A 16,581-nucleotide genomic window follows, 5' to 3' on the forward strand; every position below is an offset into this window, starting at 1 on the left:
ACTTCTGTCAAGGGAGACAGAGTGACTTGACAGACAAGCATAAGGATATATGCTAGGGCCTGTGAATGTGACTTAGTGGTAGAGTGCTTGCCTAAGCATGCATGAAACCCTGGGTTTGATTCCTCAATACTACATAAACAGAAGAAGCCAGAAATGGCACTGTGGCCCAAGTGGGAGAGCACTAGCTCAGGGGCAGTGCCTAGGTCCTGAGCTCAAGCCCCAGAACTGACTTTTAAAAAAAAAAGAAAAAAAGAAAGGAAAAATAAGCTAACACTGTTACTGAAATCTAGGGTATTCCAGAGCCTGCGCTTTTAGCCATACTGTGACTTAGAAATGAAAAGTCCAAGGACAGGGGTGACAGCATTGCAAACTGAGTGAGTTCTTTGTTTCCCTTTAGAGGAGAAAGGAGGAAAGAAAAGGAAAAAGCAGAAACAGAAGCTCCTGTTCAGCACCTCAGTTGTCCATACCAAGTGACACTACTCGCCCAGGCCACCTTCTCCATCTGATTTTCTTTCTGCGCTTTTGTTTTGCTGCTGTAATTTTTAAGTATTTGAGTTTGAACAGATTAACTTGGGGCGGGGGGAGGGGGTTTCCACAATGTGAGGGGAAACCAAGAAAATTTTAAATACAGTGTATTTTCCAGCTTCCCGTCTTTACACCAAAATAAAAGTATTGACACTCACATGAGATCTCTTCCTGCCGAAGTTTTTAGTTCGATGCCAGGTTAGTCTTTTTGACCCATATGTAATTTTCTTTACCTAAAACAAGTTTGAGTCCCTTCAGTATCCCTTAGAGGACGCCTTTGCCGTGGCTGTGGCATCTAGTGTCAGGGCGTCCTCATTGCTCAGCACAACTACCCACATGGTTGCCTCTTTCCTACCTGTTCAGTTCTTGTTAAAGAAATAGAGGGATGGGAATAAAATGGATTTAGGACACTCAGCTTGAATTTAAGTTTTTCTTCCAACAAATGGCCTGTCGTGGCCCGCTGGATGGGCTAGGTTGTCCCCAGCACTTTTATTTGTAAGGTGGGAAGGGGGCAGGGTTCATGAGTAGGAACCCTGCCCCCAAGTTTCATTTGGGTAAGGTAAGCTATAACTGCCACTAAGTAAGCTCTGGGACCTATCATCCTTCCCATCAAGCCTTTTTTAAGTGATAGTGGCCTGAGATGGAAGAATAGGAGTCCAGCGTGTGGAGAGAGCAAGTCCACAGCCAAGTAGGTTACCTGCTCTTTGCAACTTTCCTAGGCCTTGATTTCAGCCAAATTTGAGTGATATTTTCTTTTGCTGCTTAATAAAGTGACCTTTAACAGAATGTGTAAGCAAATCATGTGTAAGTTGGAATAAATCACCTACCCATGCAAATGTGAGTTTTTTTTTTAAGTTCATTATAGATCAACTAGACTCACAAACTTTGTTTTTTTTGTTTGTTTTTGCCCCATTCCTGGGGCTTGAACTAAGGGCCTGGGTCCTGCCCCTGAGTTTCTTTTGCTCAAGGCTAGCACTCTACCACTTGAGCCACAGTACCACTTGAGGCTTTTTCTGTGTATGTGGTACCGAGAAATCGAACCCAGGACTCCAACTATAGGAAATGACAAAAGACTTAACACTTTGTAGTTGTTACAAATACACAGCTGAAAGCCTGGAGCAGTGTCTCATGCCTGTAATCCTAGCTACTCTGGAGGCTGAGATCTGAGGATAGGGGTTCAAGGCCAGCCCAGGCATGAAAGTCCTTGACACTATTCAATTAAGTACCAGAAAACAGTGGTGCTGTGCTTCAAATGGGAGAGCTATAGCCTTGAGCTGAAGAGCTCAGGGACAGGGGCCAGGCCCAGAGTTCAAGCCCCACAACGACTGAAAAGTGAAAGTCTGGCGGGAACTTTGGCCTAGTGGTTGAGTGAGTGCTTGCCTAGCATGCATGAAGACCCGGGTTCGATTCCCCAGTGCCACATACATAGAAAAAAGCCAGAAATGGTGCTGAGGCTCAAGTGGTAGAGCTCTAGCCTTGAGAAAGTCCATGGACAGTGCTCATACCCTGAGCCTAAGCCCAGGACTGGCAAAAGAGTCGAGGAATGCATCTGGGTAAGTCAAGAACCTATCTAAAATAACCAGTGCAAAAGTAAAGTCTGGAGCTGAGCACGGGAGGCTCACGCCTGTAATCCTAGCTACTCAGGAGGCTGAGATCTGAGGATTAAGGTTCAAAGCCAGTGGCACAAAGGACCTGAGACTCTTATCTCCAGTTAACCTCTAGAAAATGGGAAGGGGGGCTTAGCTCGGGTAGGGTGGTAGTCTTGAGCTGAAGAGCTCTTGGACAGTGCCTAGGCCAGTTCAAGCCCCATGACCCACCAAAAAGTCTGGAAATGTGGCTCAGTGATCACCCCCCCACACACACATGCCTAGGAAGCACAAGGCCCTTAATTAAAACTGCAATGAAGAAAGGGATGGGGAGGCAGAGAGCAAGAGTGAAAGCAAGGGAAGGGAAAAAGGGAGGAAAAAGCAAATTCAGTTGTTCAAGAAGAGGGAAGGGTGACAAGAAGTTCCTGTATTCTCTTGTCATACAACAGGTACAGCAGCCCAGGAGGTGAGCCCTGAGCACCAGGGAGGAATGTGGGTGGAGACAGCTCTCAAGCTCAGTGGGGGACTTCAGCATGGGCTGTGTAACTGGAAATGACAAGGGAGCCAAGCTGCCAAAGCACAGAAAAATCTGATGCAATTGAGTTGTCTGTCCATACATGATACTTTGACTTAGAGCTAATTATAATATGCAGTTCTTTAAAAAAATTAGTAAATATTGCAATTTGTTAAAACTATCAGTGTATTACTACCACCATATATAGGAGAAATCCAGAAGTGGACTTGAACTTGATACACAGCACCTTTTTGTATTAAAGACAATTCACAGCCTTAAAGTCTTGCGGGCCGATGGCTCATGCCTATAATCCTAACTATTCAGGAGGCTGAGAGCTGAGGATCAAGTTTCAAAGCCAGCCCAGGCACTAAAGTACCTGTGACTCTTATCTCCACTAAACCTCTAGAAAATGGGAAATGGACTTGGCTCTAGGGTTAGGGCAGTAGCCTTGAGCTGAAGAGCTGAAGACCCATCACACACAAATATCTTAACTCTTCATTTTCAGAATGAGTGACTTTGAACCACTAGTAATTTTTGTGGAACCCATAAAAAAATTCTTCCTTGATGTCTCTTGCTTTCAAACCAAAACCCTCTTCTTTGAAGTTAACCATTTCAGATCCCTCAACAGGAGCCGCATTTTCAGATGTCCATTTCATGAGATCAGCAAAAGTAACAGATAATACCTTTTGGCTTTTTTTTTTTTTTGGCTAGTCCTGAAACTTGAACTCGGCCTGGGCACTATGCGTGGACACTTTTTGCTTAAGGCTAGCACCCTGCCACTTGAGTCACAGCACCATTTCTGGCTTTTCCTAAGTATGTGGTACCAAGGAATCGAACCCAGGGCTTTGTGCATACTAGGGGAGTACTCTACTACTAGGCTACATTCCTGGTCCCAGCTTTCTTCCTTCCCCCCACCATATATTCTCAACCAGACTGGATCTGCTCATACTCTTCCCAGCCAGATACACAACTGCTCCATTTTTGCAACAGCTCATTGGTCAGGTTCAATTTCTTTCAGTGACACAGTGGCTATAGTCTGCCCCAGTGTGTGATTTCAGAGTTTTCACGCAACTTCTGACTGACCACTTCTCGAAACAGCGGCATCACAATCCAGCCTAGATCCATTGTCTGCTTCAACCAATCCTCCAGGTGATGGAGCAGCTGATTCCATTTTTTTATTTTTTTGGACAGTACTGGAATTTGAACTTAGGCCCTCGTGCTTGCTAAGCAGCTACCAGTTGAAACACTCAAATCACTCCATTTTGTATTGGTGGTTTTCTGGGTAGGGTCTCACTGTCTAGGCCACCCTAGATTGTGATCCTCTTTGTGTTTCCCTTTTTCTCTGGGATGACAGGCATGTGCCACTGCTCTTAGCCACTACTTGGGCTTGGCTCAAGTTATGATCCCCCAAGCACTGGTTGTCTCTTAAGTAATTAGGTACAGGCTTGAACCAACTGCCTCGTATGTGTTGTATTTTTGACAGGACTGTGCTGTATGGGTTAGACTGGTCTGGAATTCACCTGCTTCAGCTGCCTATATTTTAGGATTACAACTGTGTAACCATTAGGCCAGCTAAAGGCTGGATTTCTCCATCAGTAGCATAAGTATTGGCAAGGAATCACCTGGTACTGTAAAGTCCTGTGGAATCTGTACTGGGATCTGTGCAAGTTTAGGAACAGTGTCTCACCAATCCTCACAATGACTGCCTGCCTCAGGTCCATTTTGGAGGTGTCAAGTTTAATACCACAGCATTAGTTTTCCCACTAAAGCAAGAGCAGTATGTAGATGAGGGAAGAGGCTTGGTTAAAGCATGAATTCTGTAAGCCCCCCCATTTTATTATTTGGGGGGGGGTGGTTCATAGGGCTTGAACTGGGCCTGGGAGCTGTCCCTGAGCTCTTCAGTTCAAGGCTACTGCCCTACCCCTGAGCCAGGGCATTATCCCTGAGCTCTTCAGCTCAAGACTACTGCTGTACCCCTTGAGCCACAGCTCTATTTCCGGTTTTTCCTGGTGATTAACTGGAGATAAGAGTCTCACAGATGTTTTTAGTGGTCGGGCTGGCTCTGAACCTCTATCCTCAGATCTCAGCCTCCTGAGTAGCTAGGATTACAGGCATGAGCCACTGAGCCCAGCCTGTAAGCCCTTTTTGCAACAGAAATAAGCTAAATGCTACAGAAGTCAAATGCATTTATTCAACTTACTCTTAGCCAAAAAAGATACAACTGGTTTGGAGAAGTACAGAAGCTGCTGTTGCTGTCTCCTAGAATGTCCTGTTTCCACAGTGGGCTTGGGTACAGTGTAGCCTGCTGTTGTGGCCAGCAGAAGTTCATTCCATTATTTCAGTAGCCTCCTCACCGCTGTCTGAAAGCTCCTCACCCGATTCTTCCTCCAGAACACAGCTTCTTGTGACAGACTTCTGAATAGCTTCCCGTTCACCTGGAGGAAGGCACAGGCAGGGATGAAAGATGACTGGGAGTGATTTCTTAGCTGAGACTCAGTCACTGCTCAGTGTCACTGCTGCTTACCTTCATCAGTGCAGTTCTGCAACAAGATCAACAGCTGCCTCCTGTTGTACTGAATCAGGAACTTCTGACATGTTCTAATCGTACCTAAGTGGAAATTTTTGTCACCAGCCACCTGTAAGAAGGCCGTCTTTTAGGGTTAGGGGAGTTTGTGGCTTTCACTGATAAGGGATAGTCACCTATCAAGATTGATCTCTGAACCAATCTTTGAAAATGACTCATCATGCCACACCTACCTCCCACATGTAATGTGTTAAAAAAGCAAGGGTAACGGTGCCCTTTGCTCTCCAAGTATGTGATGAAGGGAAGCGCTGACCACACAAGCTGGTAGAATTCTTTTCGGCATCGAAGTAGCACTATTCCAGTATAGGCATTCAGATACCTAACTGTAGTAGGAAAAAAAATTTTTTTTAGAAAGCTAGATTCACAGGAACATGTTTAACTTTTGGGGGGGGGAAACCCTATGACATGCAAAAACTGCTCTAGGCAAGTAAGTGGAAAAACTATTCCTGAAAGCCAGTTGCTGGCGGTTCAGGCCTGAAATCCTAGCTACTCAGGTGGTGGGATGAGGACAGAGCCAGCCCAGTCAGACTACTAGTCCAATGAGACTCTACAGTTAACCAGCCAAAAAGCCAGTCTCTCAAATGTCTTTCAAGTGATTAGAGCGCCACCTGTGGGGGCACAAGACCTTGAGTTCCAAGATTCATGAAAGGTATAAGGGGGGAAAAATAGGACAAACCATCTGTGGAGGAGACACTGGTTGCACAACTTAACTGGTGAATGAGAAATTAATTCAATAAATGAGATCAGAGACATCATCCTTATTCAAGAAAAACAGTGGAACATGGGTTTCACTGCAACCCTGTGAGTTTTTCTGGCAGCCCGATAGGAGTTTAATTCTTCAGGATTTAAGTGTACGCTTAGTAAACAAGGAAACGAGAATAAAAGTGTAGCAATTGGGATGGAAGGCCTTTACCTTGGCTGGTCCTGCATTTAAATACTATGGCTCAGGGTTTTTCACCACTTAACACTGTTCATGCCTCTTCATCCAGAACTATTACCTGCGTCCCCCAAGTGTCCTATCAAGTTCATTCCCAACCTCCAATAACGCAGACGTCAAACAGGTACAGAAGTTTTTGTTGTTCAAATTCTGCCCAGTTTCGGCATCAACTCGGTCTCCCGTCTGGAGTTCCAGCCCTGGTTGCCTAAAGCCCGTCACCGATGGAAGAGCAAGGTGCATCGGGATCGCTCGTGTCCCTTCTTTCAGCCCCCCAGCCCCGATCCCGCCGCCCCGGCCGGGCGCCCTCACCCGCGAAGCCGATCGAGGTGGCGGCAGCGCCGAAAGTCCCGTGCACCCGGGTGATGGTGTCCCGTACCAGGATGCTCAGCACTCGGTCGTCCAGGCTTAGGCGGCAGCGGGGGTCGTCAGACACCAGTTCACAGAGCAGATACCTGCAGTGGACAACAAGCGGGGAGGTGAGCGCGAGCCGGGGCCGCCGAGGGTCCGGAAGAATGGGGAGGCTCGCTTACCTGTGCTTGAATCGCACCATGGCTGCCTCCGCGCCCGCGGCCTTCCGGGAGCTCAGGCCTGACGTAGGTCCCGTCCCGCCCCCTGCCCGTGTACGACCAATGAAAAATTCTGCAGGCTTGCAGCCACTCAGAGAGGAAGGCGGGATGAGGGGGGGCGGAGTTAGAGTTGAGAGGCCTCTCCTTGCGTCAGTCTCTCTCAAGCCCCGCCCTCGCCGGCGTTTGCACCGGCGCATGCGTCTTTCGGAAACCTCTACATTGAGACGCTGGGGAAGTTGACTGGCTGAAGGCGTCTGGGATGGGTGGTTCGGTTCCACGCCGGCGTTTACCACAGCGTCCGGCGGGCAGCCGCTGCGTTTGGCGCCCTCGGGACCTTGCCACGCTCCTCATGTTGGATGGTGGAACTTTGGAGGCCCCCGGGGGCGGTGTCGGACCGCCGCGTTCAGGTGAGACCTGTTTTTCTTCCGTAGATGCAAATAGGCGATTTGTAGTTGAGCCTTGTAACGAAAAGTCGTGAGGCGGCGGGGGCTTCGCCACTTGTTTCTTCCAGCAATAAACAATATGTGGTGTTGTCTCTGTCCTTCCTCCCTGCTCTCCCTCCCTCCCTCCACAAGCCTTCCCAGGGCCGGGATCACACTTCCATACCCTGCAGAAGAAACACGAAGCACACGGGAATGGAGTGTCATTTCACCACCAGGGGATAATAATTGTCATCTAGGCTGTTTTCTGCTATCGTGGTTTTGCCTTGGTTCTGCTTCAGGACTCTTTTGACTTGAAAATTACTTTTACAGGGCCAGGAGCGCGGCCTTTAGTGCTAAAGTGATTGCCTAGCGTGCAGGAAGCCCTGGGTTCGATTCCCCAGAACCACTTACACGGAAAAAGCTGGAAGTGCTGCTGTGGCTCAAGAGGTAGAGCAAAAAATGTCCAAGGACAGTGCCTAGGTCCTGAGTTCAAGCCCCAGGACTGGCAAAAATGAGAATAAATAAGATGACTTTTATAATACTGAGAAACTGGGCACTGGTGGCTCAGGCCTGTAATCCTAGCTAATCAGGAAAATGAGAACTGAGGATGACTGTTCAAAGCCAACCTAGGCAGACAAGTCCCAGAGACTCATAGCTCTAATTAACCAGTGGAAAGATAGAAATGTAACTGTGTGGCTCAAAGGTAGAACACCAGATTTGAGTGAAAGAAGCATACGCACCACTAATAACACAAAGTTAATAAAATAATAATTAGAACATGGTTTGCTTTTTTCATTCTGTCAGTGTGGACACTAATGTTTTCTAGACCCTGTATGGCGTATAAGTAACAGAATGGCTCTGACTGCTAATGGAATTTCGTATTATTTTGAATATTTCTCATTTTAACATTCATGGTAATTTTTTATTGGGGTATGTGTGTGTGTATGTGTATGTGCGTGCATGTGTGTGTGTGTGTGTGTGTGTGTGTGTGTGTGTGAATACTGGTGTTTGAACTTCACAGCCTCACACTTGAGGCTTTTTCATTGAAGAATGGTGCTCTACCATTCTTCTCTTGAGCCACATCTTCCCTTCTGTAGTACAGATGGTTAATTGGAGGTAAGAGTCTCATTGACTTTCCTGCCTGGGCTGGCTTCAAACTGCATATCCTCAGATCTCAACCTCCTGTGTAGCTAGAATAACAGGCATGAGCCACTCGTGTCCAGCTTAAGGTACGTATTTTTTTTTTTTTTAACCAGTCCTGGGTTTGGGCTTGGGGCCTGAGCACTGTCCTTGGGTTTTCTGAAGGCTAGAGCTCTACCTCTTGAGACACAGCACCACTTCTGGCTTTTTTCTATGTATGTGGTACTGAGGAATTGACCATGGTCTTCATGCTAGGCAAGCACTTCTACCATTAGGCCACACTTTGGGCCTAAAGTACACATTCTTAACTATACAGTTCAATGAGTCCTTACATATGTGTATGTAGATTTGTGAAGCCACTACCCAGATTGCAAAGTAGAGAGCCTTTCCCTAGTCCAAAACTTTCCAAACTCCCTTCCCAGGCTTCTACTAGAGTAGCCTATATTGTGACTTCTATCATGGAAGATTGGCCTTTTCTTCAACACCTTTAAGTATTCTATAGCTTTTTTTTTTTTTTTTTTTTTTTTTTTGCCAGTCCTGGGCTTGAGCTCAGAGCCTGAGCACTGTCCTTGGACTTTCTCAAGGCTAGAGCTCTGCCACTTGAGCCTCAGCACCACTTCTGGCTTTTTTCTATATATGTGGTACCAAGGAATCGAACCCTGGTCTTCATGCATGCTAGGCAAGCACTTTAATCACTAGGCCAAACTCCCTGCCTCTATAGCTTTTTGTGTGTGTGTGTGGCTGGTTTATTTGGTCCAACTTAGTTGTAAGACTATTTTTGTTTTTTTTACTTTATTTTCATGTCATTTGCTCTGTGTGACGTGCCTGATTTTTCATGTTATCCTCAATTCTTTGATGCATAGCTAGATTGGTCGTTGCCGCCTCCTCCACCTCTTCCTCCTCCTCATTATTATTTATTTGGTGGAGAGCACAGGACTGGGGTTTGAACTTAGGACTTCATCCTTAGTGCTGTACCACTTGAGTCACACCCCAGCTTCTAGCCAAGTCTTTATGCTTTTTCTTTCTTTTTTGGCCTTGAACTGAGTGCCTGGCTTCTGTCCCTGAGCTTCGCCTAGAATGCACGAAGACTTGGGTTTGAGTCCTCAGTACCACATAAACAGACAAAAGCCCAAAGTGGTACTGTGGCTCAAGTAGCAGGGTGCTTGCCTTGATCAAAAGAAAATGTCCAAGGACAGTGCCCAGATCCTGAGTTTAAGTCCCAGGACTTGAAAAAGAAGAAAACAAAAAACAGAAGTGGAAGAGGCTGTGCTGTGGCCCAGTTGAGGGATCAGATGCCCTCTTTTTCCTCTTCACCCCTCATTGCCCAGAAGCCCTGTGGTCAGCAGTCTCCCTTTGCCAGCAGGGGGTGCCAGAGATCCATAGAGAACTCTAGACCCAGCCTACCAGTAAGGCCCTTAACACTCTGTACTGTCACTGAACCTGAATGCTGGGCCTGTTTTATTGATGCATGTGGGACCAGAGGTAGGTATCCAGATAGGAGCAGAGTTTAAAACCAGAAGTTCCTATTACTGCAGTCTGTGAGATTCCTGTCCTGGGCCCTGCTTCACTCTCCAATGAGTGTTAATAATAAAAGAGGCAATGGACGTGGGTTCAAATCCAGTTCACACATAAATTGACCTCAGCTTTCCCACAGCAGTCCCCAATTTACTAGGAATTAGTGAGCTCAAAGCCTCGCACAATAAGTGGTGCTTGAAAGGAATGATTTGCTTCTGGGTGGGAAGGATGAATGAATGAAGCAATGATTCACTACAGGACAGGAACGAGGATTGATTCACCCTAGGTCTAGAGGAATGAATGAGTGATTTGCTGCAAGGCAGGGAGGAATGAATACATGAATGAGTGAGTCACTTTGTGGCAGCAGGAAGAAGGCTGGGCCGGGGTTGGGCTGCCTCTTTCAGAGGTAATTAGCCCATAGGCTCTGCTCTGCCAGCACTAATTATGTTTCTTAAAGCGGCTGGCATTGTTTATAGTCACCTGGGTCCCCAGGGCCTGGCTGTAAGCCCTGGCACAGGGGGAATGGGTGTCTTCCGGCCACCACCCGCAGGGTACTGGGAGTTTGGGGCCCAGCCAGGAGAGTGTGCAAGGTTGGGCTTGAACTCTTGAGCTTGGGTCCTGTCTCTTAAGACCCTCCCCTCCCCCAAGGCTGGTACTACCACTTGAGCCACACGCAGCTCACTTTCAGGTGGTTAATTGGAGGTAAGAGTCTCAGATTTTCCTGCCTGGGCTGGCTTTAAATTTGGATCCTCAGATCTCAGCCTCTTGAGTAGCTGGGATTGCAGGTGTGAGCCACCAGGCCTGGGTTGGTCTCATCTTTCTCTGAGGCTCAGGAAGGGGAATGACTAGCCCCCAACCCGTGATATCTTATCACCTTGTTCCTGTTACCTTATTCTGAGGTTCTGGATCTAGGAGGATATTCGAGAAGAGCCCCAGTGAGGGTGCCATGTCTGTCTGTCTATCTGTCTGTCTATCTGTGTCTATGGTGTTAAGGATCCACCCCAGAGTCTCTCATACCCCATGCATGCATTTATCACTGCCCTGCAGTCCCAGCCCTGGGCAGGCCTTGGTGGCTGCCTGTGGCATCCAGGAGATGATGACATTCATATCTGCTTCACCATTTGACAAAGCAGGCACTACTCATTAGTTCCTCTAATCCTATCAACCCAATTTCCTGTTTAAACAAAAATCTCTTGTGGGGACAATTGAAATAAAATTAAGCCCTCCATCTGCTTGGCCAGGATCCTGGGAAGTTGCCATACCCTTTAGGTTGCTAGTGCCAATGCAGCCCTTCCTGAGAGACAGTTCCCTGCAGCTTCCCCTTTCCATCCCTCCCCCCAAGTTCTCACAGTACCTGGTGAACCTGTTTCCCCGCCCCTTGATGCTACTGATTGGCCTATCATTGAAAAATCCAAGGGCCATAGCATCTGACCTCTGCTGTGTCTCCATCAGGAACTTATCTCACAGATTCCAGCCCTTGGGCTGAAAAGACAGGAGATCCATGATGTGTCTTGGCTCAAGGCTCCTCCTGGCCACCTCTGTGTGGAAGGATCCACTCCACGTGGGGAGTATCGAAGTATCAGAATTTCTAACCACTTGGTGCAGATGCACTCATTGTATAGATTGCACATTGGTGTATCTGTGAGCAATTACCTCACAACTGTAAAGTATATATTGTAATAATCCCACCTTAATGGGTGAGGAGAGAGAATACCCCAGGGTCAGGATTTGCCATTCTTGGGGCATGATCTCAATGTCCCCGAGTCTCTTTATGCTCAAGGCTGGCATTCTACCAGTTTCTCGAAGGGGACACAAAATGCCATTGATTGTGGTTATTATCTTTGGGGAGAGAAGAGCATGAAGAAGGAAAAGAAGCTCTTTTTTTCCCCCCTGATACCAAAGTTTGAATCAGAGCCTGGTTGCTTGCTTGGCTGGTACTCTGCCACTTCAGTCATGGCTCTTGTCAGGCATTTTGCTATTTAATTGGAGACAGAGTCTCAGCCATCTAAGCAGTTAGGATTATAGGCACGAGTACCTGGCAAGAGTGTGTGTGTGTGTGTGTGTACAGTCCTGAAACTTGAGTTTGGGGCCTGGATGCTATCATTGGGATTTTTGCTCAAGGCTAGCACTCTACCTCTTGAGCCGCAGCTTTACTTTCAGCTGGCTTTATACTGGGATCCTCAGGTCTCTGGCCCTGCCCCAAGTAGAGAAGATTATAGGTGTAAACCACCAGTATCCAACTTAGATTGGATCTTTGAATGGAATCAGTATCCTTGTGAAAGGAACTTGCAAAACTCTTGCCCCCTTTCTGGTCATCAGAGAACACAATAAGATAGCTGTCTGTAAAACAGGAAGGAGCTCTCAACAGACACTAACTGCCACACCTTTATTATGGACTCTGTAGTATTCAGAATAGTGAACAATAAATGTTACTCCCCCAGATTGTGGATATTTTTTTTCTTTGGAAGTACCAGGGTCTTAAACTTGGATCTTGAATATGTTTGACTTGCTTGTTCAGCTGTCAAAATATCACTTAAAAGTTACACATCCAGCCTGACTTTTTGCTAGTTATTTTGCAGACAAAGCCTTTGTAAACTTTTCTGCCTGGACTGGCTTGGAATTGTGATCCTCTGATCTCAGCCTCCTGAGTAGCTGGGATTACAGTCACAAGCCATTGAGCTGGGCTTTGCACTGGTTATTTTTTTTATTAAAAATTTATTAGCATTGATTTTTATATCATATTTCAAATGACATGTTTAACAAACGAGTATTCAGGAAGGGAATCTCTATGTACAATCACTGGCACTTAGATTTTAGGACATAATTAAAATTAGGCTGAGGGTTTGTGTGTGCACTGGGTATATTTGAGATAGGGTCTTGCCCTCTTCTCCAAGCTGTGCCTGAGCTTGTGGTCTATGACTATTTTAGGCTTTCCATTGTAGCCAGGATGACAGGCATTCCCCACTTCACCCAGCTCTCTCCATTGCAAAAGGATCTTGAGAACTTTTCTGCTCTGCTGGCCTCAAACTCCAGTCCTCCCAATCTCAACCTCCTAAGTAGCTAAGATTACTGGCATGAGCCACCAGCACTTGACTAGTTTGTGGTATTTTTGTTCTAACAGCCGGAACAGATGAAGGAAGTGTGCTTACGTTTCATAATTTAAAGACATCATTATGGCCTGGTGCCCCCAACTCTGGAACTGGGAAGTAGGTGCTGTAGGTGAGGTTTCTGAGCTCACTGGGCCAGTTTAGCTGAGCCAAGACGGGCAAGGAGAAAGTGATCAAGCCAGTACATACTCTCCTAGTCTTCCTGAACTTGGAGGGTGAAAGGACAGAAAAGAGGTCCTAGGCATGGACTCTGTAGCCAGCTGCCGAGAGTTCAAATCCTGATGAAGCCACTCACCAGCTGTGTGACCTTGGCCACGTCACTTCCCTTCTCTGAACCTCAAGATCACCTTTGTGATGATTAAATCACTTCCACACCAATTGCTGAGAACAGAGTCTATCTTGCGGCCAGTAAGGTAGGAATGGATGCCACGTGGTTTTCTACCATTTGTCCTGGTCATCTTCTGAGTTACAAGCTCCTTTCGGCCCCTCCTCTTAGTAAGTAGCTTAGTTATGGCTCCTCTATCAATTCTCTCTGCAGAGCCAGGCCTGATTGCTTCCCCACGCCTCTCCATCCCAGTGTGGTAGCCCTGATCTGAACTTGTCACAGCAACTTAGCTGGAAAAAGTGGGCAGATCATGGCTCACACCTCTAATCCTAGCAACTCAGGAGGCTGAGATCTGAGGATCTAGATTCAAAAGCCAGCCTGGGCAGGGAAGTCCACAAGACTCTTATCTCCAGTTAACCACCAGAAAACTGGAAGTGGCACTGTGACTCAAAATAGTAGAGCACTAGCCTTGAGTTGAGCTCAGGGACAGCCTCCAGGCCCTGAGTTCAAGCCCTATGACCAACAAAAAAAGAAAAGTAGCAGAGCCACTGCGATCCAAAGCAGCAAAGATTCCCCAGGGCCAGGCTGGGACAAGGCAGGCTGTCTCCCAGTTCGGGATGTTCCCAGAACCTTCCACACTTACACTTGGAAGGAGAAGGGCCTCAAAATAGCTGTTGCTTCCCCAGCACGGCGCTAGGCCAGGGACAGGAATAGACATCTGGGGGTGGCTGCCTCAGCCTCCCTCCGGGCCTTTGGAGGGGAAGAGAGGGATGGGGATAGGTTAGTGATAGACTCCTCCCCCATTGTGGGGGAGGGAGAGGAATGGCCTGGTCCACATTCAGTGACCCATCTGTGACAATCCAGTTCATGGAAGAGGTTGGACAAGCACCAGCCAGGGCAAGGGCCAAGTTCTGGCCTGTATGACCAATAGGAAAGACTCCCACTGCCCTCTGGTGGTAGGATGGGTAACTGCAGTCCAAAGAGAGTTCAACGGGAGCTTTTGACTTACCTTTATAACAACAATAAATACAAAAATAAATAAATAAAAAGAAACTAGGCGCCGTGGCTCACACCTGTAATCCTAGCTACTCAAAAGGATGAGATCTGAGGATTGTGGTTCAAAGTGAGCCTGGGCACTAAAGTCTTTGTGACACTTATATTTAGAAAACTACCAGAAAACTGGAAATGATGCTGTGGCTCAAGGCTGGTACCCCTGAACTGAAGAACTCAGCGACAATGTCCAGGCCCAGAGTTCAAGCCCCATGACTGATAAAAAAGTTAAAGAAAAAAAGAAAAAAAACAAAGATCGAGGTCCAGTGCCTAGGCCCTAAGTTCAAACCCCAGGACCAGCATACACACAAAGCCAGGTGTCATGGCTTAAGTCTAATTGTAGTGACTTGGGAAGTGGAGATAAGAGGATAGCAGTTCAAGACCAAGCCAGGGCAGTAAGCAGTTCTTGAGAATCTCAGCCAATGGCTGGGCACAGTGCTGTGCTCCTGACAACCCCACTGACATGGTGAAGCTTAAGTAGGAGCATGGCAGACTAGGCTGGATTGAGTATAAAGCAACAACCTACTTCAAAAATAACCAATGCTGGACTGGGAGTTTAGCCTACTGGTAGAGTGCTTACCTAGCATGCACAAAGACCCAGGTTCAATTCCTCAGTACCACATACGTAGGGAAAGCTAGAAGTGGTGCTGTGGCTCAAGTGGTAGAATGCCAGCCTTGAGAAAGCCCAAAGACAGTGCTCAGGCCCTGAGTTCCGCCCCGGGACTGGTAATAAAACAAAAGCAAAAAAAAATGTGTGGGCTGGGTATATGACCCCGTGGTAGAGTGTTTGCCTAGCATGCACAAAGACCCAGGTTTGATTCCCTGATACCACATAGACAGAAAAGGCCAGAAGTGGTACTGTGACTCAAGTGGCAGAACCCCTGAATTCAAGCCTCAGGACTGGCAAAAACAAAAGAACAATGCAAGCTAGGCACTGGTGGCACATGCCTGTAAATCCTGGCTACTTAGGAGGTTATGATCTGAGGATCATGATTCAAAGCCAGCCAGGACAAGAAAATCTGTGAGATTCTTATCTCCAACCATTGAAAAAGCCAGAAATGGAGCTATAGCTCAAAGTAGTGGAGCACTAGCCTTGAATACAAAAGCTCAGGGACAGCCTGGGTCCTGAGTTCAAGCTCTAGAACTGGCACATATACACACAAATAACCAATGCAGAAGGGGATGGAGGGATGGCTTAAGTGGTAGTGTGCCTGCCTAGCAAACCCATGTCTCGAGTTCAATTCCATTACTGCCCTTCCCACCACCAAAACAAGAGCAAATAAGCCAACAAAACTCTAAAACAACAAAATCCTGTGTTGTACACATACAGTAAAATGTATCTAACACCTCCTAGATAGAGGTGCATATAAAACCCATCCAGCCCCCAACAAGCTCCCCTCAGACAGGCTGTATTTAACTTTCACAGCCACCTAATAAGGTAGTCTACCTTTTTTATTTCACAGGAAGATGCTGGGGCTTAGTGAAGCCATGTTCCCCAAAGCTCATAGAGTACAAGCTAGATTCTAATTCAGCCCTTTCTAACCACCCTGAGATTTCTTCCTCTTAGCCCTCATGGGACTAGACTCAGGCCTGGGGAGCACAGAGTGCAGAAGCTGGGGAGGGGGAGAAGGGGTCTAGGCTGGCTGAAAGGTGAGAGATCCTTCTGTGATTTAGAGACCCTGCAAGAATGTGAGTGCCCTGCCCCTGCAGACCCCACAGTGACCACCTGGGGGTGCTGTGGGAAGAGACTAAACGGGCAGGTGGACAATCCAGCCAGGCCATTTCCTAGCAATAAAGATTTGAGGGTTGGGAGAGCAGTGTTGCCTTGGTGCTTAATCAGCCTGATTCAGGCAGAGAAGGGCTCCATACCTGTCGGAACCATTTCAGGCCATGCTTGGACCAGCAGGGAAGACGCAGAACGCTAGGCACTGGAGGACAGTTGATTGGTACCCTAACCCCAGTGTCTTGCCCTATTCTGATCTGCTCTGCCCTCTATCATGGCTAAAACTGGCCTCCTTTTCTTCTTTCAACCTGTCAAGCCCCCATTTGCCTCAGGGCCTTTCCATCCAACCTTCCTTCCATCTGGAATCTTCTGCCTCCTGGACTTCCCATGTCTTGGCAGTATGTCCCAGCTTAAATATCACCACGATGGAAGTCTCTTCCTGGACAAATTGCCCTACTTAATACAATCTTCACCAGCAAGCATTGTACAGACAGATGGCCTGGCTATGAATCTTCGCTTCTCCCCTTACTAGCTGGGTGGCATTGCATACATTACTTAACCTCTCTGTGCCTTAAGTGTAAAATAGG

The 16,581-nt window shown here is 47.2% G+C and overlaps 2 protein-coding genes across 2 annotated transcripts in view; one reads left to right on the forward strand and one right to left on the reverse strand.

Annotated features, from left to right (window-relative positions):
• Rnf10 (ring finger protein 10) overlaps positions 1-1,361 on the forward strand; it is a 32,452-nt gene extending 31,091 nt beyond the window's left edge. The window contains exon 17 of the mRNA XM_090320271.1: positions 398-1,361. Within this exon, the coding sequence (XP_090176397.1) occupies positions 398-474 (77 nt within the window). The 3' untranslated portion in view covers positions 475-1,361. The remainder of the gene's footprint in view (positions 1-397) is intronic.
• A 3,436-nt stretch (positions 1,362-4,797) lies between these two features.
• Pop5 (POP5 ribonuclease P/MRP subunit) lies at positions 4,798-6,766 on the reverse strand. Its single transcript, XM_090320272.1, has 5 exons — positions 6,677-6,766; positions 6,456-6,598; positions 5,383-5,532; positions 5,150-5,233; positions 4,798-5,060 (listed from the first exon to the last, which is right to left on the reverse strand). The coding sequence occupies exons 1-5, from the start codon at positions 6,694-6,696 to the stop codon at positions 4,951-4,953; spliced, it is 507 nt and encodes a 168-aa protein (XP_090176398.1). The 5' UTR covers positions 6,697-6,766; the 3' UTR covers positions 4,798-4,950.
• Positions 6,767-16,581: the final 9,815 nt, after the last annotated feature.

Source organism: Megascapheus bottae, chromosome 28 (genome assembly GCF_031878675.1).
Source record: "Megascapheus bottae isolate mThoBot1 chromosome 28, mThoBot2.hap1, whole genome shotgun sequence".
Taxonomy (NCBI): domain Eukaryota; kingdom Metazoa; phylum Chordata; class Mammalia; order Rodentia; family Geomyidae; genus Megascapheus; species Megascapheus bottae.

Coding starts and splice junctions, on each gene's coding strand:
- Pop5 (XM_090320272.1), bottom strand. CDS start 6,696: ATGGTGCGATTCAAGCACAG. Junction 5,234..5,382: donor TAACACATTACATGTGGGAG/GTAGGTGTGGCA, acceptor ATTTCCACTTAG/GTACGATTAGAACATGTCAG. Junction 5,061..5,149: donor GCAGAACTGCACTGATGAAG/GTAAGCAGCAGT, acceptor GCCTTCCTCCAG/GTGAACGGGAAGCTATTCAG.